This window comes from Mesocricetus auratus, unplaced genomic scaffold, assembly GCF_017639785.1.
Source record: "Mesocricetus auratus isolate SY011 unplaced genomic scaffold, BCM_Maur_2.0 Super-Scaffold_100020, whole genome shotgun sequence".
Classification (NCBI taxonomy): Eukaryota; Metazoa; Chordata; class Mammalia; order Rodentia; family Cricetidae; genus Mesocricetus; species Mesocricetus auratus.
In genome coordinates this window covers 15,011,993-15,036,776 of record NW_024429201.1, presented here as the reverse complement: position 1 = coordinate 15,036,776, position 24,784 = coordinate 15,011,993, and the positions used below count along the sequence as shown (strand labels likewise).

Sequence of the window (24,784 nt, the reverse complement as noted above, 5' to 3'; positions counted from 1 at the left end):
AGAAAAAGAAGGTAAATGTAACAAAGTCCTTAATGGAGTAAGCTCAAATCCTTTTTAAAAGGGAAGCACCCTTCACTTTTTTTTGTTTATTTTACAAGACAGGGTATCCTGGTCTGCCCTGGAACTCACTTTGTAGACCATGCTGGCTTATAATTCAGAGATCTGCCTGTCTCTGCCTCCAAAGTGCTGAGATTAAAGGCGTTCGCCACCACCGCCTGGTTTCACACTTTACTTTTAAGGCACAATTAGACACACTTTTCCATCTTGCAGGTTTTATTTCCAAACAAAATGAAATGATGCTACTGAGCAGTGGCTTTGCTGAGATGTCCCTCTCTTAAGTTTCTTAGGAGGCTGTATGGAAGCCAGAACTGGTTGTTATTAGCAGTCAGTCATGGCAAAGGGAGGTGAAGAATAATATCAATAAAGACTTTAAACCCATTGTACTGTTACAATTTATTTGTTTTCAGGCATTATGTAGTCTAGGCTGGCCTTTACATTAATATCCTCCCTCTACCTCTCATGTGCTGGGATATGCCACCACTTTCTCTATTAATAATCTTTACTGTTGGATACTAAATTTTACTTTTATTCTTGATGGTGACTGGATTAAATATAATTTATTAGAAGAAAGATTACTTAGCTACATTAGGAAAAGCAAATGAAAATATTGAGTGAACCTTCATTAAGTAAGGATTCAAGTAGCCATTTATTTGGTGCTTTTATTTAAAGGATATTTTATAATAAGGAATATAACACCCTTTAATCTTTTTTTTAAGGATCGGTAAACCTAGAAGGGCACGTTTTTGAAACAGAAGAAATATGTGCAAACCAATTATTTAATACTGAACTTGAGTCAGTAGAGAATTTACCTATAAGAAATGTTATTTTCTGGAGAACCACCATGGAGGGCCTCACCCTCCCTGGGGAGAGTGGAGATTGGGTGGGGGACTGAGGGACCTGGTGGGGAGAGCGGGGGGGGGGGGGGAGGGGAGGGAGAGGGGGAGAGGGAGCTGGGATTGACATGTGAAACAAGATTGTTTCTAACCTAAATAAAAAAAATAGAAATGTTATTTTCCTGAACTTAGTGCACATCAATTTGTCACCCCTTAGGATCAGAAATAGTCCAAGAAAAATCAAAGACACTTTTAAAAAATGACCTTTAACTAAAAGTACAAAAATACAGTTTTATATCTTTTAAAACATGATTTGCATATTCAGCAAGTATTAAATTTTCAAATGTGAAACAGTCTCATGGTACTGTAAGTCCCTTTTACTTTGGAATGTACAGAACCCATTTTACTTGACAGTGATGTTTATGATGCTGACATCCTCGTAAGGCTTATCTGTTTTGGGATTGACTTTAACATTGGAAATCCGTTGTACAACCTCCATTCCTTTAGTTACTCGTCCAAACACGGTGTGCTTATTGTCAAGCCAAGGCTGTATTGGAGAACAAAAAAAAAAAAAAGTTAAATTTAAGTTCAATTAAATCAAATTATGAGAGGCAAAATTTAAATTTTACTAAAATTTATTATATATTTAAAATGAGGTGCAATACTTGCTTAACAATGGATACTCAGCCTTTAAAAGTTATCCCTAGTTTATTTGGAAATGATAAAATGCCTTAAGTCATCTCTCCGTATCCCTGGGGGATTAGGCTGCTCACCATACCACACAGACAGATGCTAAGGTCCCTTGTTTTATAAAATGGCATAAAGCTTAGAATACTGAGCAAAAATGTTATACTATTGAAAATAAGACTCCCTATAAGAGTCCTTAAATGAGACAATCCAGAATGGTTTAAGAAGACTAAGTTATGACTCTGCTACCATGTTTCTTCCTCATTACGAAGCTGGGAATACCAACACTGAAATCACTATGAATGTTACATTAGGCTGGCAGATATTTACAAGTACTTTTCCTTTATTGTCTGGTATATAATTTTGTTTATAATGTGTACATTTTCTGCTTTTGAAGAACTGAATACAAATAGAGCTAGGTAACCCTGTACTTAGTTTCGTCAAATCTCCACTGCAGCTGTTAGGCAAGGTACAATAGAGAATTCTTGCCTAAAATGCCATTTATTATGATTATTATGATAAACACTGTCTTAAGAAATTATGAAGATGGCTGACACAAGATGATAATGACTTCTAAGCTAGTCTAGGCTACATAGTGAGAAGCTACCTCAACAAATAACGAGGACGCTTATCATTACCATGCTGCGGATGGAGGTAAAGTTTGTTTTTGTTTTTGTTTTGTTTTTTCAAAACAGAGTTTCTCTGAGTAGTTTTGGAGCCTGCCCTGGAACTCAGTCTTTGGACCAGGCTGACCTTGAACTCAAAAAAAATTCACCTGCCTCTGCCTCCCAAGTGCTGGGATTAAAGACATGTGCCACCACCATCGGGCTGGAGGTAAAGTTTTTGATGGAACACTTGCCTAGCATGTGTGAGTCCCTGGGTTCCATTCTCTGGACTCTAAAAACATCAAATAACTAACAAATAAATGAATAAACAAACAAATCGGCAGTGCTTGATCTCAAAAAAAAAAAGAAAGAAATTATGAAGAATTTGTTTTAAAATTGGGAATTCAATGCTGGGTAGTGGTGGCCTTTAATCCCAGCACCTGGGAGCGAGAGAGGCAGGTGGATCTCAGTGAGCTCAAGGCCAGCCTGGTCTACAAAGTAAATTCCAGTACAGGCAGGGCTGTAACACAGAGAAACACTGTTTTGAAAAACAAATCCCAAAACAAAAAACAACAGGAAAGGAATTCATACACTTTTAATTTCTCTAGAAGCTAGGCATGGTATACGCAACTGTAACCCTAGCACTTGGCAGGCTGGAGCTTGGGCCACATAGAAGAACTTGTCTTAAAAATATAAAAATAAACTGTGGTATTGATGCACTTTTAATCCCAGCAACCAGATGGCAGAGGCAGGTGGATCAGTGAGTTCAAGGCCAGCCTAGTCTACAGAGTGAGTTCCAAACAGACAAGGCCTCACAGAGAGACCCTGCCTCGAAAAAGCATAAATTAATGAATAAATAGCAATAAAAATTCAAACGATGAGGAAATTGGCCAGGAGAGGTGAAGTAATTTGCTTTAGGTGGCGTAAAAGTCATGGAGGAAGAGCAAGAGACCTGAAACTTGAGTATCCTGAACATAGAACACTGTATTTCCTACTAGACAGAAATAGTGTTTTCTAAATTCATTTGTTACATTGTTTAAATTTTATCTCTTTTATATTTTCTATCTGGAGATATTTAATAGTACAAAGAACATAATAATGTAGATCCCCTACTAAATTCATATTATTGGATCATAAACCATGAACCTGTCATTTATAGATAATGTACTCACCGTTGGTACTACAGTTATGAAAAACTGGGATCCATTAGTATTTGATCCAGCATTGGCCATGCTGAGTGTGTATGGTCTGTCATGGCGTAATGTTGAGTGAAATTCATCTTCAAACTCTCCTCCCCATATGCTTTCTCCTCCCATACCAGTACCTGTTGGATCTCCTGTCTGAATCATGAAGCCCTGTTAAAAGAAAACATAAAAATATTACCTTGCCAGAGAAACCCTGTCTCGTAAAACCAAAAAAAGGAAAAAATTACCTTGCCTTTTTAATATGTAATTTCTGTGTATGACTGATTGCAGTTTTGTTTCTATCAAGAGTGCTTTGTATTCAGTGAAGTCTTCACCTTCTTTAAATTATATCATGGTTAGATTAACCCTATAGTAAGTTTGGATGTTAGATTTCCATTGCTGAATCACTACTTATTCAATGACAAATAAAAATACAAATGTTTTACCATGCATTAGCTCAGGTTCTGAGAGGATGCATTTCATTATAGGTCTTCTATTTTCCAGACTTCTGCCTTATCTAGCTACTAAATTAGTATATATTCCTTGGTGCATTCTTTTACCCTTTATTTAGCTGCTGACAAAATACTGGAGTATTGTTTCTAAAAAGGTAGTCATGCCTTTTCCTGGCCTCAACTAAACATTCATGACCATCCAATGCTGTCTTACCTTGTAGTAAAGTGTATGCATTTGAGAGGATTTGGGAGACTCTAAACTCATGTTATACGGAAGCATACTTTTCTTTAAATCACATGAAACTTGTGTAGCTTACCTTAATGATACGGTGAAATGTATGCCCATTATAATAACCATTTCTGCTGTGAACACAGAAGTTTTCCACTGTCTTGGGACACCTGTTATAGAAAAATATGAAATTATTCAGAGTATTTTGAGATAATGTTTTGAACTCCCATTTTCTAGTGTTCTCAAGTGTTCTCTAAACATGTCAGGATAGTCTCTGTCATAATAATCTGATCTCATGACAAATGACAGTGGGAAGGGCAGGTAAAAAGTAGTGTTCTTATATTTTTACATGTTTACTATTTAATATCTGAGTTTGATACTTCAAAGCCTTTTAGCAGTATAAAAACCCAAAGATAGCACCTTAAGATATATACATGCACTCACACATGTCCAGTGTACATGGTTATATTTATTTCTGGGAACAGCAATTTTCTTATAAAAACAATGTTATAGTTCAATGACTCCTGGACTTATTCACAGAAATGGCATCTTCTAAATTTAATCAAATTAAATTGACAATCCCTTAATAAGAATATGAAATTTTTAGTTGAGTAGTGGTGGCACACACTTTTAATCCCAGCATAGGGAGGTGGGAGGCAGAGGCAGGTGGGTCTCTTGAGTTTGAGGTCAGCCTGGTCTACAGAACTAGTTTCAGGACAGGCAGGGCTACACAAAGAAATCCTGCTTTAAAACAAAACAAAACAAAACAAAACAAAACAAAACAAAAGACAAACAAGCAAAAAAAGACTTTTTTAATTGTTACTTATCTCATGAAATTATTTCATGATCACAAAATACCCCTGAGAGCTGAGAATAGGAGGAGGAATCAAGAGAATCTTGCCTCAAGTACGCATGTAACAGGTTCAAATATGCATATGTATGTATAAGCAGTTAAAAAGGGACTGTTTAAGAATCTACAACTGTCTTGTTCTTTGCTTAGTACCAAGTTGTTATATTCAAAATAAATACTTTTGAGTGAAAAATATTAACAAAAGAAATCATCTCTTTAGATCAAGGAATCCACAGATAAATAATCCTATTATATTTGATATTAATAATTTATTTTTACAAATACTGTTTAACTATCCAGAATATTTTTCAACTGTAACAGGAATTTAAAATCCTTATGATTTTTATTAGAATTCACTTTAAAAATTGCTGGTGACTAACAAATTCCACAAAAGAAAAACTATTTTCCTTACCTGAAGAATTTGCTTTGGGCGCAGAATAGTCTATAAAGAAAGCCCATAAAACCTAGTTGGATGGGCAGTTCCTGGTAACAGTAGTGTACACTTGTACATCTTTACAATTTATCTCCAGTGCTCTTTTCTGTTTGGTGTTGGAAACTGAACAAGAATCCTGTGCATGTTAGGGAACTGTCCTATCACTGACAGCACTTCATAGAGTGTATTTTGTTCTCATAATAGGCCTGCATTGAAACTGATCTTTTTCCCTAGAAGAATTTATATATCAGAATGCTAAGTATTAGATGTTTTATTCAAACAAATTATTCAAAATCCATTAAAGTAACAATTTTAAGTTACTGTCCAAATATATGCATTGACATTGGCATTCTTGTAAGACAACAAAAATTATACGTACTCAACAGGAAAAAGTTTGATGTGAATGTCTCCCATGCTTGTATGGACAATGGCACTATCTGAAACTCGTTTTGGTCCCTCAGCTTGAGTAGCTGCCATGACTTCTTCTTTAGAAGGCTTCTCATTAAAAACATCTCGGTCAGAATCCGCACTTTTTGTATCTTCTGGTTCTCGTTTAGTAAACTCAATAAAGAAAATGTGAGTGGTTGAATTAAAAAACTTATCTGGTACAAATTTATAAATAAAATTTTGCTTTTAAAGGAAAAAAGAATTTACAAGACAGCTGGATTAACCTCAGGAGACTAAAACGGTACTATGGGTTAGAAAGAATGGTAGGATACTGGTGATAAGCATGAGGAAAGTGAAATATGGGAAGGGATCTTTACATTGGGGAGAGTGAAAGAGGTCAATACTGAAGGAGAGGAAGAAAATAACAATAAGGATGTTTGAAAAAGCCATAGGGATCATTTTTTAAGACTCACCTAAAATTACATAAAATACATACAAGTATTATGCATATACACACAGATAGTTTCAATGAATTTATGCCATTTGGGCTGACAATGCTACCTCCAATAATCACAGAAACAAAAAACCCCAGTACCAGACGTGAGGAACTCTCTTTTTGAGTTGTTGGTCATTGAAGCCCAAGAAACCACTAAAACAATATCGGCTATTGCCACTGCTGATAGTTGCCTCCTAGAGGTTGAAGGTAGGTCCCTCATGCTGAAGGCTTCATGAACTTTGGACACAGGACTGTGAGAATCTGAGCTGGGTCTGACCTGAAAGCCTCCACTCTAAGGATGAGCTTTCATAGTACTGGAAGGAAGGAAGCAACCAATAGTCCTACCCAACTATGACACTTAGTATCTACAATAATAATTAGTATGGCAAGATATCCATAAGGGTATAATACTGTCACTCATATCTTGGAGGTAACCAACAACTGTCTAATTAGACTTAACGCCTACTCAACACTAGGGAAATCATATCTGGTACTGGAAACACAACTTCTTGGGGTAGGAGGTCATGGATCTTACAGAAGAACCATATACCATCACTTACCAAATCGGCATAAATTCTAACTGATTCTAAATACCTATCCTTATATCCACAGATAAGAATAGCTGTCATTCCTTATCAAAGAAACTTCTCTTTGCAACAGATGGAAACCACTACAGAAAACCACAACTAGTCAAAATGCAGACAGCAGCTGATCATGTACAAGCCTGTTCCAATGGTTATGTCTGTAACACAACTCCTGTACCTAAGGATCAGGGATCATGAACATATGTGCCATCATCGCTAGTGATGGTAGTTTTAGTATGTATCAATATTTATCTTTGATAATGCTAACTTTATTAGTAGCTAAATTATATATCAAAATAAGATCAACATTTTCATTTAGCATAAATTAGTGAGATTTTGGCTACGTGTCAGAGATTGTATGAAAAAATTATCACGTTAAAGAATTTATCTATGGCCAGATGGTTGTGGCACAAGCCTTTAATCCCAGTGCTCGGGTGGCAAAGGCTGGTGGATCTCTGAGTTTGAGGCCAGCCTGGTCTACAAATTGAGTTCCAGGACAGCCAAGGCTATACAGAGAAAATCTGTCTCAAAAAACCAAAAAAAAAAAAAAGAAAAAAAAAGGAAAAAAAAGATTTTATGTATGTTAGGTTAAAAGCTTGGCTGGGGTAGGGATACTACTATTTCATCCATTTATCAACTGTGTTAGCTTGAACCCATCACAGATGCTTACAATTTGTGTAGACATCAGATGATTGAATGTGTACACCATTTGACTGAATTTTGTGCACTTAATGTGAACCCACACTACTCCACATTTATTGATTTTTAAATCGTGTGGAAGAAGACAGCAATGTCATAAGATATACCTATTTCCCCCAATTTACAGGTTATTGATTTATATCCCCAAAGTATGTTACATATGATGAGGTAAGCATAGGAAGAACACATTAGGTGCATATAATTCAATATTGATGTTAAAAGATTTCCAAGCTGGGCTATGAAGTAGAAGTTGAAAGGAAACCTGATTGGAAGAAATAATGACTAACAATAATTTAAAATATTCAACTAATACAAATAGAATAATTTGATCTGGTCAATGTAGTAAATAAAAAAGGAAGAAGGCTAAAGCTACAAAAGTGATAAAAGCCAATTATAGGCAAGGGAGGGAGTCATACTTAGATCTTAGGAAGCTGTTTGCAGTGTAAAGGATATATATACTATGCCAGAGTGCAGGTCTTTGTATTTCTTACTGTCTGCCTAGATGATATTACTATTCATAAGTAGCTTCAAGGATTGATTTTAGCCCATTTTTAGTATTCCTCTTCCACTGCTAGGGAGTGATTGCAGGGCTTTATATGAGCTAGGTAAGTAAATGATCATGAGCAACAATTCCAACAAGTGGCAGTTTAGTTCTCCAGAGGAAGGGAAGATTCATCAGGAATATATCACTTCAATATAGCACTGTAACAATGAACAAAAAGTCAAGGAAATACATTTAGAGAAAGAAATTGTGCAAGTTCTGGGAAATATATTACATTCAAGTGAAAAGTTGAAAAACAATATTAAAAAACCCACAGTAAAAACTGTTATGAATTTAATTATTAGTTTCCTATAGTCATAGCATAAATAGTGATAGAAGCCAGATGGGAAAATTTTTAAACATAATGGCAAAGCATACAGAGATATTTAAAAATCAATTCCTAGTTAAAAATTCTATAATATTATTATAGGCTGGTGTTTCAGTTATTCAGGTTTGTTAGCACTGCCAACATGCTCCAGAAAACAAAACTCCCAGGAAGGCTGAAAAACACACTAATGTAATTCCATCTCCTAGAACATCACATACCATATAAAATCGATTCTTTTTGAATGATGTACAGACAATTGTTGGGTCAGCTTGAACATTCTGAAGAACAGGGTTTTCAGAAGCTTTCATCTCTATAGTAGTTGCAGCTCGATGCTTTTTTGCTATTCCCTGAAACAATGCCAGTTGCATCACTCTAATATTTTCTTGCTTGCCTAAGATCCGCACACACCTGGAAAAATTAAAAAAAAATTAATATAACACAATTGCCAAAATTACGCTAAGAAGATAGCTCAGTGGATAAATTGATTTGCAAGACTAAGGACTGGAATTTGGATCCTCAGTACCTATATAAACCAGGTAGGCCTACCACAGTCCCGGTGATTTTTTGTTTTGTTTTGTTTTGTTTTTCGAGACAGAGTGTCTCTGTATCGTTTTGGAGCCTGTCCTGGAACTTGCTCTGTAGACCAGGCTGGCCTCGAACTCACAAAGATCTGCCTGCCCCTGCCTCCTGAGTGCTGGGATTAAAGGCATGTGCTACCAACGCCCAGCCAGTCCCAGTGCTTTTAACAGGATCCACAGGACAAGCTGGCTACCTAGACTAGGCAAATCTGTAAGCACTAACTTCCCGCAGTAAATCACTTGACATTAACCTCTGACCTTCACCTGCATACATTGCAGACACACCTGTACAAATAATACACACTATGCAGACATGCAAGGAAAAAAAATTTCAGTCATGACAGCTTGCCATGAAAATGAAAAGTCAACTATCCAGCGCTAGAGATCTGGTTCAGTGTATAAGCACACTTGCTGTCAAGCCTGACAACTTGGGTTCCATTCCCAAGATCCACACGGTGGAAGAAGCGAACTGGTTCCAGTAAGTTGTCTTCTTGATTTCCACATGTACAGTGGTATGTGCTCCACCACCCCAAAATAAATACATGTAAAAAAATATAAATCAGCCATCTGTTTTCTATATCCAAGTGACTAATGAAAGGCATCTTAAAATATCTCTCTGCTTTCCCATCCCTAAAATATTTAAATTGGTAGGTATTATTAGGTAAAAAAAAACAAAAAACCCAGTCATCAAGAAAACAAAAAGCAGCAGACTGGAAGAAAATATTTGCACAAGCTGTATCTGATTAAAAATTCAGAGAATTCTTAAAATTAAATAATAACAACAACCAACCATGTTAAAATTGCTTCAAACGCCTTAGCAAATGCTTCACTAAAGAAGTTATGCAGATGGCAAATAAGTATATGAAAGATGTTCCATGTCAGACTCACATGGAACCTCAAACAAGATATTACAACACATTAGAACAGTCCAAACCCAGAAGAACACTGATGGATACCAAATGTTTGGAGCAACAAGGGTTCTTACTCATTGTTGGTAGGAATGCTAAGGGTAGCACTTTGGAAGAAGATCTGATGGCTTCTTATAAAGAAAATACTGTTATATAATCCAGCTATTGTGTTCCTTGGTATTTATGCAAAGAAGTTGAAAATTTACACACACACACACACACACACACACACACACACACACGCGCATGCGCACAAGTGAAGTTGAGAGCAACATTATTTACTATAAATGCCACGACTTGGAAGCAACAAAGATGTCTCTTAGCAGCTTGCTGAACAATTAATTGTACATCCAAACAATGGGATATTATTTAGTTCTAAAAGAATGAGCTATCAAGATATAGAAAGAAGAATTACAATTGCTCATGCCTGTAATTAATCCTAGCTCTCAAGCTGATGCAGAAGGATTGCCTTGAGTTCAAGGCCGACTTTGGCTATTCAGTTTCCATACAGAGCTACAGTTAAAACCCTGTCTTGAAAAAAAGATTAGTTGCAGTTGTTATTTGATGGGAGAAGTCCTTCTGTGTTATGTGTTTATTTTATTGGTTGTTGAATAAAGCACTGTTGGCCAATAGGGAAGCAAGATAGGTGGGACTAGGAGGATTCTGGGAAAGACAGGCAGAGTCAGACACCATGTAGGCCGCCAGAGTAAGAGGTCTGGACCCCTTTCTCCAGTAAGAGAGAACTCTGTTTTGCTAGAGACAAGCAGGGACTAGGCAGTTCCTTTAAGGGAGGTTTCCTGACTCGGCATAAACGGAAAAACTGCATGGTTCTTTTAAGAGGCTGTACTAACAACATAAAAACATAAAATTTGCTGGGCGGTGGTGGTGCACACCTTTAATCCCAGCACTCGGGAGGCAGAGGCAGGTGGATCTCTGTGAGTTCGAGGCCAGGCTGGACCGATAGCCTCCAAAACAATACAGAGAAACACCCTGTCTCGTAAAAACAAAAAAACAAAACAAAACAAAACCATAAAATTTTACAGTAAAGTCAGATTCAGATGCAGTAAAACCTCTAAAAGGTTTACATTGTGTTTAAAAATATACAAGAAAAAAGAGACAAGATAAACTGGTTAAAAAAAAATAGAATGGGCGATGGTGGCACACATGCCTTTAACTCCGGCACTCCAGAGGCAGAGGCAGGCGGATTTCCAGAGAAACCCTGTCTCAGAAATAAATAAATAAAAGTAAAAGGAATAGAGTAATAACAATAGATAAATAAATAAGCCACGTAAAGATGGAAAATACAGAGTTTGGATACTGTATGCTATTGTGTTTTTCAGTTTTTGATTGCTAAAGAAGGAAAAACTGTTAAAAGTACACTTGATTATAAATGCTGCTGAATTAATTCAACTTATGTGTTTTGAAAATGCCTTGACTTCAAAATTTAAGTATAAGGATATGCTACTTTGGAAAAGATATTTTATTTCCGTTTCCACAGAAAATGGAAAGGTGTCGATTCCTTCCAGACCTCTGTGGGTTGATGTTTATACTGATCTTTTAAAAGGTAATGCATAATTAAAAACAGATTAAAAATAGTTACAGTATTCAGAATTTATAGTTAGGTAAGTTAGGTTTTCTAGATATACGGAAATATATTTGAGATAGATACACAGTCTTCAAACCTTTCAAAGATCTTCAGAAAATGGCATTTAAAATGGTTTAGGGTTTTTCTTGACAATGAGAAATGTCTGCTCCTGGCACACCAATTATGTCTAAGAGGAAGATGGGCATTGAAGAGACTCATTATGGAGTTTGCTTTCAACAGGGCAAGATTAGCCATTTGGGCAAGAAACTGTTCTTGCCTAGACTGTTTGACTATATAATCTGGACATGCAGGACCCACAGAAAAGTCACTACTGAATTTGGACCATCTTAAAGGATTCCTACTTCACGGAAGAGTCTGCCAGACTTTCTGCAGGACACAGAAAAATGACTGACAGACTGCCAATGCAGATGGACAGTCTGAAATTTCTTGCTTTGCTGAGAAGACTTCCAGGCACATAGTGGCCTATGGGCTGAAGTTGGATGCCCAAATGTTACAGTGGAACCTGGGGTGACTGTCCAGGTAGCAAGAAATCTCTGTGAACTCTAGTGTTTCTATATTATCCTTCTGTGGTCTTTGATGGAGTTGAAGACAGATAGTTATAATCATAGTTTTCCTTAGTTATGATGAAAGATTAGGTACATATAAGACTTTAGACTCACACAGATAGGATAGATGATAAAATAATTTCTTTAAATCTTGCTAAATGTTAATGGACAAAATATTGTAACTATAGTTCTTACTTGATACATGTTGATGTTACATATAATTTGACTATGTTAAAGTTAAAACCTTTCTTTTTTTATTTAGACAGAAAAGAGGAAATGAAGGGGTAGTCTTTCTCTGTATGTGCTTATTTTATTGGTTGTTGAATAAAGCACTGTTGGCCAATAGGGAAGCAAGACAGGTGGGATTAGGAGTCAAGGATGATTCTGGGAAAGAGAGGCAGAGTCAGACACCATGTAGGCTGCCAGAGTAGGAGGTCCGGACCCTTTCCTCTGGTAAGAGAAATACTTAGATTAACAATTATGGGTTAAATAATTAAGTCAGAGCAGCCAGTAAGAAACAAGCAAATGTCCAATGGCTTCATAATTAATATAGTGTCTTGTGTGTTATTTGGGGGTTAAACCAGCAATGGAACCCAGGCAGGAATCCTGCAACAGTTATTAGTCATTCCAGAAGTTAGAGTAATAGTTAGTAGTTATCCAGAAGGTAGAGTAATTGATAGGTGAAGGATTTTAGGGCAGTGAAAACATCTGACTGATAATAGTGATGAGCTCTTGGCCCTTTACATTTGTCCAAACAGAATGTATAATAGCAACAGGAAACCTTAATGTAAACAATGGGTAGGTATTATGTGATATGCATACAGGTGTATGTATAGCACCTGTAACAAATGACTGCTTTGATGGGAGTAGAAAATATATGGGAAAATGTACCTTCTTCTCTATTTTGTTGTGAACCTACAAATGCTTTAAAAGTTCTATTAAAGAAAAAACAGATCCAAGGCTGGGAAAATGGCTTCATGAGTTCAGATCCTTAGCACCCACAGCCATGGATACAAAAACCCGTAACCCTGCTTGAGGGGGTGGGGTAGGAGGTGTTGAGGAAGAGGCAGAAGCAGAAAGATCCTTAGAGCTTACTAGCTAACCAGTCTAGTCACACAGGTGAACTTCAGGTACAGCAAGAGACACTGTCTCAAAATAAAATGGAAAGCAACAAAGACAGTTAACATTGACCTCTAGTATGCGCATAAACACACACACACACACACAGACCCAAATCACTCATTAATACAATAACCCTCTGTAATCATAGGTTCTGTATGTTAGATCCAAACTTTAGATTAAAAATATTTTGTTTTTAAATTGTCTATACTGAACATGTATATTGCTATTTCCTTGTCATTACTCCATGAACAATATGGTACAATATGCATTTATATAATATTTGTACCAGAAATTATTAATAATCTACATATCATTAAAGTATAGGGGGCATTTCCATGTTATAAGGGACTACTAGGTTGTGTACCCTTAGAGTTTGAGTTGAGGTTGAGTGTACAGTTTTAACCTTTTCCTATTACTCAAATCGTTTACAAGTTTTTAATGATTTTATATTATTAAGAACTATAAGATAAATCCATTTATATGTAGCAATGTACAGCAAAAGAATTTTCTCAAAATATTCTCTAAATACTTTTCTTTACATTCAGTCATTGCATCTGATTGTAGATATTCTGTACTAACACCAAATGGCTATTTGCACAAGAGAGGTATTGGGGTCTTATTCATTGTTGCTCTGCCTTTCTGTCCAGCATGATGTGATGATGAATTCTGTGGTTAAAATATTTGGCAATATTTAACATGAGCCTGGCTAATTTAAATCAATAAGCAAAACACAGACTAAAACTTGTTAAAAAGAAAACAAAACAGAAACAACAACAACAAAAAAACCAAACCCATGAAACTATGCATATTTTCTTTCTATTTCTTTTATAAGTATGAGTGGAAACTTTTTACATAAGAGTATAAACAACTGAAAGACCATAGAAAAATCCAGTCAAAACATTGGCTAATTTTAGGCTTTTGGGACCTTTCCACTTTCTCTGGAACAAACAAAACTTTCATTGTTTCCCTGATGGATAAAATGTGCCCATATAACTGCATTTAAAATATATACAAATCATATTGAAGCTTACCGATTTGTTTCTACATTTATAACTTTAATGCCTAGCATTGTTCCATATAGCACGAAGTGTCCAGTTTCATCGAAAATGATATTAATTAATCTTACAGCATCCACCTTTTCCAGCTCACGTTCTACAGCCATTCGTCGTCCAAATTCCATGTCTGGTAGTTGTTGCCTCATCTGCTGCAGTTCAGTAAACATCTAGGAAATAAACTATGAATTAACAAAAAACAAAACAAAAATAACCAAAACTACATATACTCACACATACATACAAAAATTAACACAGTGAGTACTGAATAGAAACAGAACACATTGGGAATCACTGCAATTTTGTTATGTTCATATAGTTTCGGAAACATTCTAAACCCTATAAACATATTAAAAGAAGACACTGGTTAGTTCAAGGTCAGCATGGTTGTTCTCAGCTGTAATTCCAGCAGTCTGAAAGCTGAGGCATAAGCACTGTGAGGTCTAGGCCAGCCTGGGCTACAGTGATTGTTAGCCCAGCCTGGTCCACAGTCTGAAACCCGGTCTCAAACAAAACAACATACAAAGAACAAATTTGTATTTCAGGGGTGTGAAGCTTACTTGTAGATTAAGTGCTAAGGTCCTGGGTTTGATCCCTGCTATCCCCCACCCCCACCCCACATACTATACTACAATCATAGTAATTGATTTTCTAATTTAAGAAACAAATATACTAAACCAGTTGATTTATGTAACTAATGCTTTCTTTACAGAACTAAGCATACCCTTTAGAAGCCTCAGAGTAGCACTTTCAATGAAATATAATGCAAGTCCCATAAGTAATTTAAAATTTTAGTAGGCATATTACATAAAGTTTTTTAAGAAGCAGGTAGAATTTATTTTATTCTATCTAACATACCAATGTTAGCATTTCTATAACAGTTTATAAAACTGAGAAGACTTTTATATTGTTGCTTTGGAATATTATGTATATAGTATCTCTATTTTGTCTAAACACATTAAGGAGTCAAGTTACATAGTCTAAACCTGTATTCCCAACATTTGGGACGATGAGGCAGTAGAATAGCCTACACTACATAGGAAGTTCCAAGGGAGCAGGTGAAGCCACATCTCCTCACTCCTCCTAAACAAACAAAATATTGAGTCACATGAATAGCGGCTACTTATGTCAAGCAATACGGCTACACATAGCTTGTGATGTCCTGTATAAGGATCATGAAAAGAACATATGGTAGGGCTGGAGAGATGGCTCAGAGGTTAAGAACACTGGCTGTTATTCCAGAGGTTCTGAGTTCAATTCCCAGCAACCACATGGAGGCTCACAGCCATCTGTAATGAGGTCTGGTGCCCTCTTCTGGTGTGCAGGCATAACACTGTGGTAATAAAAAAAACAAAACAAAAAAACAAAAAACCATGGCAAATATTAAATTTTATTGAATAGCTTTTTTAAAAGGTTTTTTTATTTGTGGGTATGTGTGTGTTTATGTGAATGTACATGTGCATGTGGGTGCCTGCAGGGGCCAGGAGAAAATGTAAGATCTGGAGTTGGAGTTACAGGTAGTTGTGAAATGTCTAACACAGGTATTGGCAACTGAATTTGGGTCCTATGCAAGAACAGTAAAGCACTCTTGACCACTGATAGATCTCTCCACTTTGGAGTACTCTTACTATCTTGCTATATCAAAATTATGACATCAGAAACTGTTTCAAGTTATTTTGATAAGAGCAGTTAAGATTAGTATTAGATAAATGTGTTTAGGAAAAATTGGTTTTTATAGGTACCCTTTATAGTTCGGAAATTTGGTTTCTTTTGATATTTAGTCCAAAATTTTCAAGATATAGGTTATAACATGAATACCTAGTGTTAGTACCTCCATGAGTCTTCTAGAAGATAGGGTATTATTAATCAGCATTTCAGACATGTAGGACATTAAGAATTCAAAGCTAACTTTTTATTATGGATGATAATAAGCTGAGCTTACATCATATTTACTTATATATTTGTTTCACATTTGTAAACTAAAATCTTAACTTTTTCCTGAGAAAGAAAAATGTACAAAACTAGGAAAACAAGAGGTATGTTAGAGTTTGAGGCATGAATGAACAATCTTACAGAACATCTGCCTTTGTCTCTGGTTACTGCTAATTTATGTGCCCGAAATGCCTAGAATGCTGGACTACTTTTTAGTAGTGGGAGAGATTCATGGTTATTTTTGCTGAAGACTCAGCTTCCAAGACGTAAGTTCTATAGCTAGCCATATATCCATATACATGCATTTCATAAATATTTATCCAATTTGGTAAACACCTCTATAGAATCTATTTTATATTCTGGCATTCAACGCATGGCCTCTGTGATACACAACTGTACTGACACATCTGCTAATAAATACTAAAATATAAACTTCATATTTAATTTCTGTTAAACTAGGACTAAACAGTTTTAAGTCACTGAAGTTTTTCTACTCACCCTAGGCAGCCCCTCCCCAACTTAAAAAAAAAAAAGCAAGTCTATGGAATGTGGGATTCCAATTATTACTACTTTTTATACACACACTTATACTTATGTTTGGTATTAAAAGTAATTAGTTTAACTGATATGGGTCTTTCTTCTGCCAAACTCATTCTGAATCTCAATTTTTGTCATAGCTTTACTCCTGATCTCCTCTTGTCACCTCAGCAAATGCTGAAGAGAATAATGAATAAACACCACTTAATGTAGGAAGAACATCATCAATCCAAGATTACAGACAACTGAGTAGTATCTTTAATGTGCTAAGAGAAAATAACCATCAACACACATGGCTAGATAGAAAAATTTCTTCTATGAAATAGCAAAATCATAAAAACTATCAGAAAAGTAAAATCTGATTTAATTATACTTACACTTAAAGATTCATCAAAGACTCTCATGAGTTTTCCGGTTAAAAATCTGAAAATTCTAACTTTTCTATCTGATCCAATGGTTGCTATTTTTTTTCCATCAGGTGAAAAGCATATGCTAGTTGGATAAGCCTTACACTTGGCAAATTCATATAAATCTGTGTCAGTTTTATACTCCCAGTTCACATTTTTAGGGAATTTGTATTCATGAGAAGGTCCAGTCCAGTACTCGATCATGCCAGATTTGTCTGAAGAAACCACTGCTTTATAAACTGGGTTTAGTCTTATTTGAGTAAGAGGTGATACATGGAGTTTATCAAAAATATGAAGTGGCTGGTTATCTCCTCGACCATCATAAATGAAAATTTTTCCTGTACTCTTCTCAGAAGCAGCAACTGAAGATATGGCATCTCCCGGGCAATAGATCCACTCACATTGTCCAGGAAAATAACTAAAGCAGTTAAAAAGCGAGGAGGAGAAAAAGAAGGTCAATATAACAAGCACTCCTCCCTATCACATTACTAAAATCCAAATATCCTGGTCAACCATTTAGGCAGATTGGAATTCTTTGCTTACATGTATGCAGAATAGCTACTAACCTTCTTTTTGCTCCTTTTTTCTTACAATGCTAGGAATCGAATCCAGGACCTTCTGCATATTAAGCGCTCTACCTTTAACTATACCCTAGTCCTTAATTTTCTCTTTAATGATAATAATGTATGATGATACCAAACCACAAGAAGAGAACTGCATACTTATTTCTGTTAGGTAGATAAGGAAACGTAATCATATCTGGGCTTTAAGGTGTTTTCAGGCATTGGGTACCTGTAAAACAGTTTACGTATAGCTTTTCAATGGGCTCACATTAAATCCATTCTTAATACATTTATAATCAAAATATTTAGGTTCTGACTATGCTCAGAAGAAACTACTGTCCTATCTTGACATCAAAACTGTATGTTAGCACTGGGGATGTTATATGATGAACAGTGTGTAAAAGAATTTGATGCATTTAATCTACATACCAAACATATGTGTTGTCTCCTGCAAAGTAGTCATTTGAAAGTTAGTTATACCAACCACCATGGTGTTGAGGATCAAGACCTTTTTTGAACTCTTCATTTAGAGTTTCTATCAGTTCCTGAAATAGACTCTTTTGAGTATTCTCAAAGAGCTAATGTTCAAATATTTGTTATTTTTAAAAATAGCAAATGTCTGGGGAAACAAAGTGGGGAATAAAAAAGAAGATCAAATTAGGTAATGGCATTAGTAACCAAAAAGAAAGAAATCTAACCAAATAAAGTAACACCAGTTTTATTTTATGGCTCAAAAAATCTGATTTCAAAAGATATTTCAAAATTCAGATTTGAATTATAGACATATAGTCCATAGCAGGACTTTTTGGATAGTCTTTTGGAGTCAGTTATGGTTACATGATATCATAAAGGTGAGGTCTTAATCTGATAGGCCCATAGCCTTCTCAGAAGAAGATAGGCTCCACCCTTCTTCTTTAACCAAGTGAGGAAACAGTAAGAAGCCAGGAAGAGGGCCCTCATAAAGAGGGCCCTCATAAAAAATAAAACTGCTGGCATTGGACCTTGGGTTTCCAACACTCTAGAGCTGTGGAGGGAAAAGCTTGTTTTTTAAAGTTGTCTAACTTAAGGTCTTTTGTTATATCATTCAAGCAAAGCAAGTCCCCAAACATTCTGATATGGTATGACTTTTAAGCTGGTATTTATTTAGAGATGTACAATTTTAGCATACTATCTTTTAAAAAGTCATGCATAAAACAAAGCATCAGTCTAAATACTGTGCTATCTAACCACATAGCTTACATACCACAATCAGTATACTCAGAAGTTTAAAGCCCCCAGCAAATTCTATACCTATCTATAAACCATATAAAACACAACTTTGTATCTTCAAAGTAAGTATGATATAGCAAGGAAGTTATTCTAACCATCAGTAGTTGGACATGATGAGTGTTTGTCAATTTAATAAGTGCTATTAGCTGGATATTGTGATACTGTTTGAAAATTTGTGTTAATGAGAAAAACCAGAGTAGAAGCCTCCAAATGTTACAAGGATTTTCCCATGTAAAACTCCAAATAGTGAGTAATTTATTCTGCTCAAAAGTAACCTACAAAATGGTGAAGTTTTGTTTACAATTATTTTATTAAGTTAAATACACACACACACACACCATATACTTTATAGAAAACTTACCCAAGCTTCAGCATATTGATCATGTCAAAGTTCACTACATCAAACACCTTCATTGCTTTATCATCACCCACAGAACAGAACAATGCTCCCTCAGAGCTAACTGCGATACTCTCAATTATTCCTATTTAAAAAATCAAATTAAAACATTTGAATAAATACAAGCAAAATAAATGTGCATGACTCAAAAAAAGCCCACAATATTTTGAAGGAAATTTTAATTGGTACAATTTAAACAGGAGCTACAAGAAAATATGAAACTCTTACCAAGATGACTACGAAAATGTTTAACAAACTCAATTCCTTCTTCTATTTTTTTCCAAAACTTAATATGTCCATCATGACTGGCAGTGATAATGAAATCTGTCCTGTACATAAAAAATGTTGAAGTTAACGTCCAAAATAGATCTCTGAGAAATTTCAAAGCAAAGATTCAATGACAGAAATTGACTACTTCAATGATAGGCTTTTTTTGCTTTGTTTTTTTTAAAGACAAGTTCTCACTACATGATGCATGCTAACTTCATACTATGTGCAGTTCATACTAGTCTTGATTTTGTGATCCTTCTGCCTGCCTCTGCCTCTTAGTGCCAGATTTATAGGTATATCCTAACACATCTAGTTTAAGGTTTTATTGTTTTGACTCTGCTTTTAAACTCTCCTTTACATAGACCATTGCAAGAATAACAGCAACTAATATTAATTTCAAGAGGTGAGTTTATAATTGAATGAGGACTTAACATTAGATAGGTAGGTAGGTAGATAAATAGCTAGATAGCTTTCCCTGGTGCAGAACTGAACAAGGACACCACACTACTTTCACATATAGAAAAGGTTCAACATATTTTTTTTTTCATATCTTATTCATGGTATTTTGGTTAAGAATCAAAAGGATTTTGAACAGAACTGTCTTTTCCTATCAAACATATATAAACAAAAAACCTTTTTGGTAAACTCTACAGCTTTGGGTTAAAAAGCAAATCTACTTTAGGAGACAAGCAGTGCCAGTATCTATAAATTGCTTTATACATTAACAAGTTTGAGCTGTATTTGGTGAGAATTATCCTATTATAATATGAAGAAATGTACATCTGAAATGCAATTTGTTTTAAGAAATCATAAGTCAGGTGGTGGCGCACGCCGTTAATCCCAGCACTTGGGAGGCAGAGACAGGTGGATCTCTCTGAGTTCCAAGTCAGCCTGGTCTACAAAGCTCCACATGGAAATCCTGCCTCGAAAAAAAAAACCAAAAACCAAAAACCAAAAACAAAAAAAAAAAATCATGAGTAGATTGTTCTGAAGTATTTCATCCACTTTTGACCACTGTATCATCCAAGGCTCCATCACAGCTCATCCAAATTTCTACACAAGCCTTCTGTTCTCCCTGCACCTATTTTTTTGTCCTATTTGAAATCATTCATTCATCTGAATATAGGTTCAAAATCCAAATAAAGAAATCTGAAATTTAGCTTATCATTTTTTCTTTAGCTTCTTCTGCCACTTAACTTTTTTATTCCACAGTTCTCTTACCTATAAAATGAAAATGTTATGGCTTTTAAAACTGTTAAGATCAATCAGGTAATTAATGAAATACATCACAACAGTATCTAGACATAGAATGAGTTAAAAAACATTATCAGCTCTGATAATAATGGTTGAGCCGTTATGATTTTTATCACCACACATACAGTACATAGACTAGGATGTTCTATTTGATAGGATGTTTTCTTTTATATAAGAAAACATGCAGAGTTTTGTTCAAGTACTATAGAACTTGCAGAATTAAAATCTATAAAATCTCCAAATTACTTCCATAAATCCACTCAATTAAATTAAGCTTTAGATTTTTTTCCCTGAGTATATGTAATATTAGTTACTGGAAAGATAGCTCAGTAGTAAAGAGCATTGGCTGCTGTTTCAGAGGACCTGGGTTCAATTCCCAACACCTATATGGTGATTTACAATGGTCTGTAACTCCAGTTCCCAAGAGATTTCATGCCCTTGTTAGCTTCTGTAGGTACCAGGTGGTACAGACATTTGAAAAATATTCATACACATTAAAATTAAAACATTTTAAAAAAGGATGATACACTTACTTGGTGCATACCACATGTGTGATCACATCTCTGTGCATGTAACTGCGCTCATACATGGATGCACTGGGGAGATTATCAAGATAGACTCTTTCAAACTCTAGAACTGGGAGAGGGAATAAAAATTATATTTAATGAATGAAATTAACATGCTATTTAGAATTTTCTAAACTTGGCATTCTCTTCTAAATTTTAATTTTTCAATCAACAATTGAGATAAAATACAGTATTGTTATATCAGTTATATCATTATTTCACAAGATACTATGATAGGTTCTCTGGGATTATATAGATACTGTTTCTAAGATTTTATGTCTGTGCCATTGTACACCTTGTGTGTACTGGTACCCAACGAGGCCAAAAGAAGGTGCTGGATCCATTTGAGCTAGAATTACAGGTGGTATATGAACTGTCTGATGTGGGTGCTGGGAATCAAACTTAGATCCGGAAGAGCAGCAATTGCTTCTAATAACTGAGCTATACTTCTAGCTCCTATTTCAAAGATTTTGATAATTGTGAATGGTTCTGGCTTATTATGAAGGTTCAAAGAAATCTAAGGCTTTATGAAAATATTACAATCTTCAAAACCATATGGATCCCAATTACTGTTAATTCAATTAAAAAGCTAGTGGATATTTGTAAGATGTATATTTATTTTTAAGGCAGCAATCTCCTATTATGTCATTGAAAAAGAACTGAAACATGAAAACACAATGAAATGTTTAGAGCTGAGGAAATGATAGCAAATCTAGTTGAGCGCATTTTAGGTATTTTTTTTTAGCAGTATAACATCTGGAAAAATGGAAAATTGAGGAATATTTAAAATATCTTGATTTTATGAGCCAGGACCAATTTTACTAGTAAAATAAATTTTTTAAAAAGTATTGTTTCCAAATGATCAAACATTTCTATATAAAGTTGGTAAATTACACACGACAAACTATTAGATTCTTGTACTGCTACATAGCACACTCAAAATTTCGTCTGGCAAACTAGTTTTCATTAATTTTTTCAAATAACAGAATCCCTATTGTTTTATGTGTGCCTACTAACATTAGGTTAACTGGCCTTTCTCACATTCCTCTGTAGTAACCATATGCACTATATAAGAGGATATGGTCCAAATATTTTGTAATAAGAAAATGTCCTTAAAATGTTTTCCCGTCTTCCCTTCTTTAGTTTTCAGTTTGGACCTAGACTATTTAATGCTGTAATTCTAAGAACTCAGAACCATGAAAATGAGGGCCATACACTTGTCAAGTTTGGGTAGAATATGCCTAGGAACTCTTGGAGTTTCCACAGGAATCCTAGGTTGCTTATACTGGCACTTTTTAACATAAAAGTAGTATTCCATTATCTTTTTAATATCACTATTGGAGTTTTCTGCAATAAATTTTATCCTATGTGTTCTAGATAGCTTTTATTGTTTGTTAAAATTCCTTTGAATATGTTCAAGGTAACATAAAGAAGAGAAAGAACTAATAATTTCCTTAAGATGGGTGAGCCTGGCTTTGGTGGCGCACGCCTTTAATCCCAGCACTCGGGAGGCAGAGGCAGGCGGATCTCTGTGAGTCTGAGGACAGCCTGGTCTAGAGTGAGTTCCAGGACAGCCTCCAAAACCACAGAGAAACCCTGTCTCGAAAAACCAAAAAAAAAAGGGGGTGAGATTGCTTAGAGAATAAAGGTGCTTGCCTACGTCTGGTTCCATTCTTGGAACTCACACAAAGGTAAAAGCAGAGAACAAGTCCACAAAGTTGTCCTCTAACCTGCACTTCTTATACTATGATGTGTGTTCCCACCTCTCTGATCCCACCAACACACACACACACACAACAACAAATAAAAATTTAAATATAGCCTCATTTGGGGCAAGATAGAAGGCTTAGAGGTTAAGAGTACTGGCTGCTAGTCCACCTGTGACTTCAGTTCCAGGATATCTGATGCCCTCTTCTGGACTCCTGGGGCACAGACACTCACATGCTGCGCACGCAGGCGAAATTCATACACAAAAAATTAAAAAACAAAATATTTTTACAAAACAGCTTAATTTAATGTAGCGTCGTACAACCGTATATCACTGTGAAAGTAAACAACAAAAGTCCAATCTTAACTCCATTTCTATAAGTTTAAACTGTTGTCATTTTAGGTAATCTTTCATATTTTTGCAACCATTCTTTTATTTGTTGTTTCAGAGATTTTTTTTTCTTCAAAAAAGCATTTGGCTAAGGGTAAAGATTTTTCTGTTGAAACTGAATTGCTTATGTCAATATTTCAGTGCTTGCTTTTTTTTTCTTTCTTTTTTTCCCTTCCTAGTTATCCCCATTTCTTCCATTTAAGTAGTACATGCAGCAATATTTAAGTGAAGTAAGAGCATAATCATACTGTTCTTATATGTTTAGTCTAGTAGTGTTCAGAAAGTCACATGAATAAATAAATATACAACTACCACGAAGGCAAAGGTTGCTGTGGAAAACACTTAACTGAAGGGAAAAAGAAGGAACTAAAAAGGTGTCATTAGATAATATTCAACAACCTCTGCACCTAAAATCTAGGAGGATATATGTTAAAAAGCTAACCTGGTTAAAGGAGCTACTGTACACACACACACTCCGAACACATTTAGGAAATAGTAAAATTTAACCTATCCTCTTCCCACCTTAAAAAAATTCTTGATATGATAAAAAAAACACTTTTATTTTGTCTCGAACATGGCTTCAAATCCAGCAAATTTAAGAAACTTCCCAGCCGGGCGTTTGTGGCGCACAACTGTATTCCCAGCACTCGGGAGGCAGAGGCAGGTGGATCTCTGTGAGTTCGAGACCAGCCTGGTCTACAGAGCGAGTTCCAGACAGCCTCCAAAACAATACAGAGAAACCCTGTCTCTGGAAAAAACAAAAACAAAAAAACCTTCCCCTCCGTTTTGAAAAACCATTAGTTGCCGAAGTTCAGTCCTTACGATTCTGAGAGCCCGTACCCCTTCCCACGCCTGCTAATTTGGGACTCCGCAACTTCACAGGACAGCTACGAGGCCAGTAAAAACACCCAAACACAAAAGCAGAAACTCTAGTTGCAGCACCTATGCCAACTAGTCAGGGGCCCACGGCGTGTCACGTTCTGAAACGCGAGCTGGCGAGCGTGCGCCCAGCCCTCCCACGCCGCCCTCCAGCTTGCTCGCGGCGGGCTCTCCGCAGCTACCTTTCCTCTTCTTGGCCAGCGTCGCCTCCACCGGCAAAGGCCCAACCCAGCGCTCCTCATCCTCATCCTCATTGTCCTCGCTCCCCGCCACCGCCACGGCCAGTTCCCGCTCGCCCAGTTCCGTTTTCTCTCGTTCCTCCGGGTCCCGGCGCCTTCTCCTTCTCAGCTGGGAGTCGCTGCCGCTCTCGGCCGCCATGTTGTCCGAGGCGTCAGAGGCGGCGCGACACCCGGGCGCGCTCGACATTCCGGAG

At 36.0% G+C, this 24,784-nt stretch overlaps 1 protein-coding gene across 1 annotated transcript; it reads right to left on the bottom strand.

Annotated features, from left to right (window-relative positions):
* Positions 1 to 1,164: 1,164 nt before the first annotated feature.
* Ppwd1 (peptidylprolyl isomerase domain and WD repeat containing 1) lies at positions 1,165 to 24,760 on the bottom strand. The gene is made up of 11 exons (XM_005065575.4): positions 24,534 to 24,760; positions 21,342 to 21,444; positions 19,513 to 19,613; positions 19,249 to 19,369; positions 17,026 to 17,473; positions 14,159 to 14,349; positions 8,587 to 8,776; positions 5,713 to 5,894; positions 4,139 to 4,220; positions 3,358 to 3,540; positions 1,165 to 1,440 (listed from the first exon to the last, which is right to left on the bottom strand). Exons 1-11 carry the CDS (start codon positions 24,727 to 24,729, stop codon positions 1,297 to 1,299), a joined length of 1,941 nt encoding a protein of 646 aa, XP_005065632.2. The 5' UTR covers positions 24,730 to 24,760; the 3' UTR covers positions 1,165 to 1,296.
* Between the last annotated feature and the right edge of the window lie 24 nt (positions 24,761 to 24,784).

Excerpts from the sequence above, each read along its gene's own strand:
- Ppwd1 (XM_005065575.4), bottom strand. The coding sequence starts at position 24,729 with ATGGCGGCCGAGAGCGGCAGCGACTCCCAGCTGAGAAGGAGAAGGCGC. Across the intron at positions 14,350-17,025 it reads TCTTTGATGAATCTTTAAGT|ATGTTTACTGAACTGCAGCA; the intron begins GTAAGTATAATT and ends TTTATTTCCTAG. Across the intron at positions 3,541-4,138 it reads CATTTCACCGTATCATTAAG|GGCTTCATGATTCAGACAGG; the intron begins GTAAGCTACACA and ends TTCTTTTAACAG.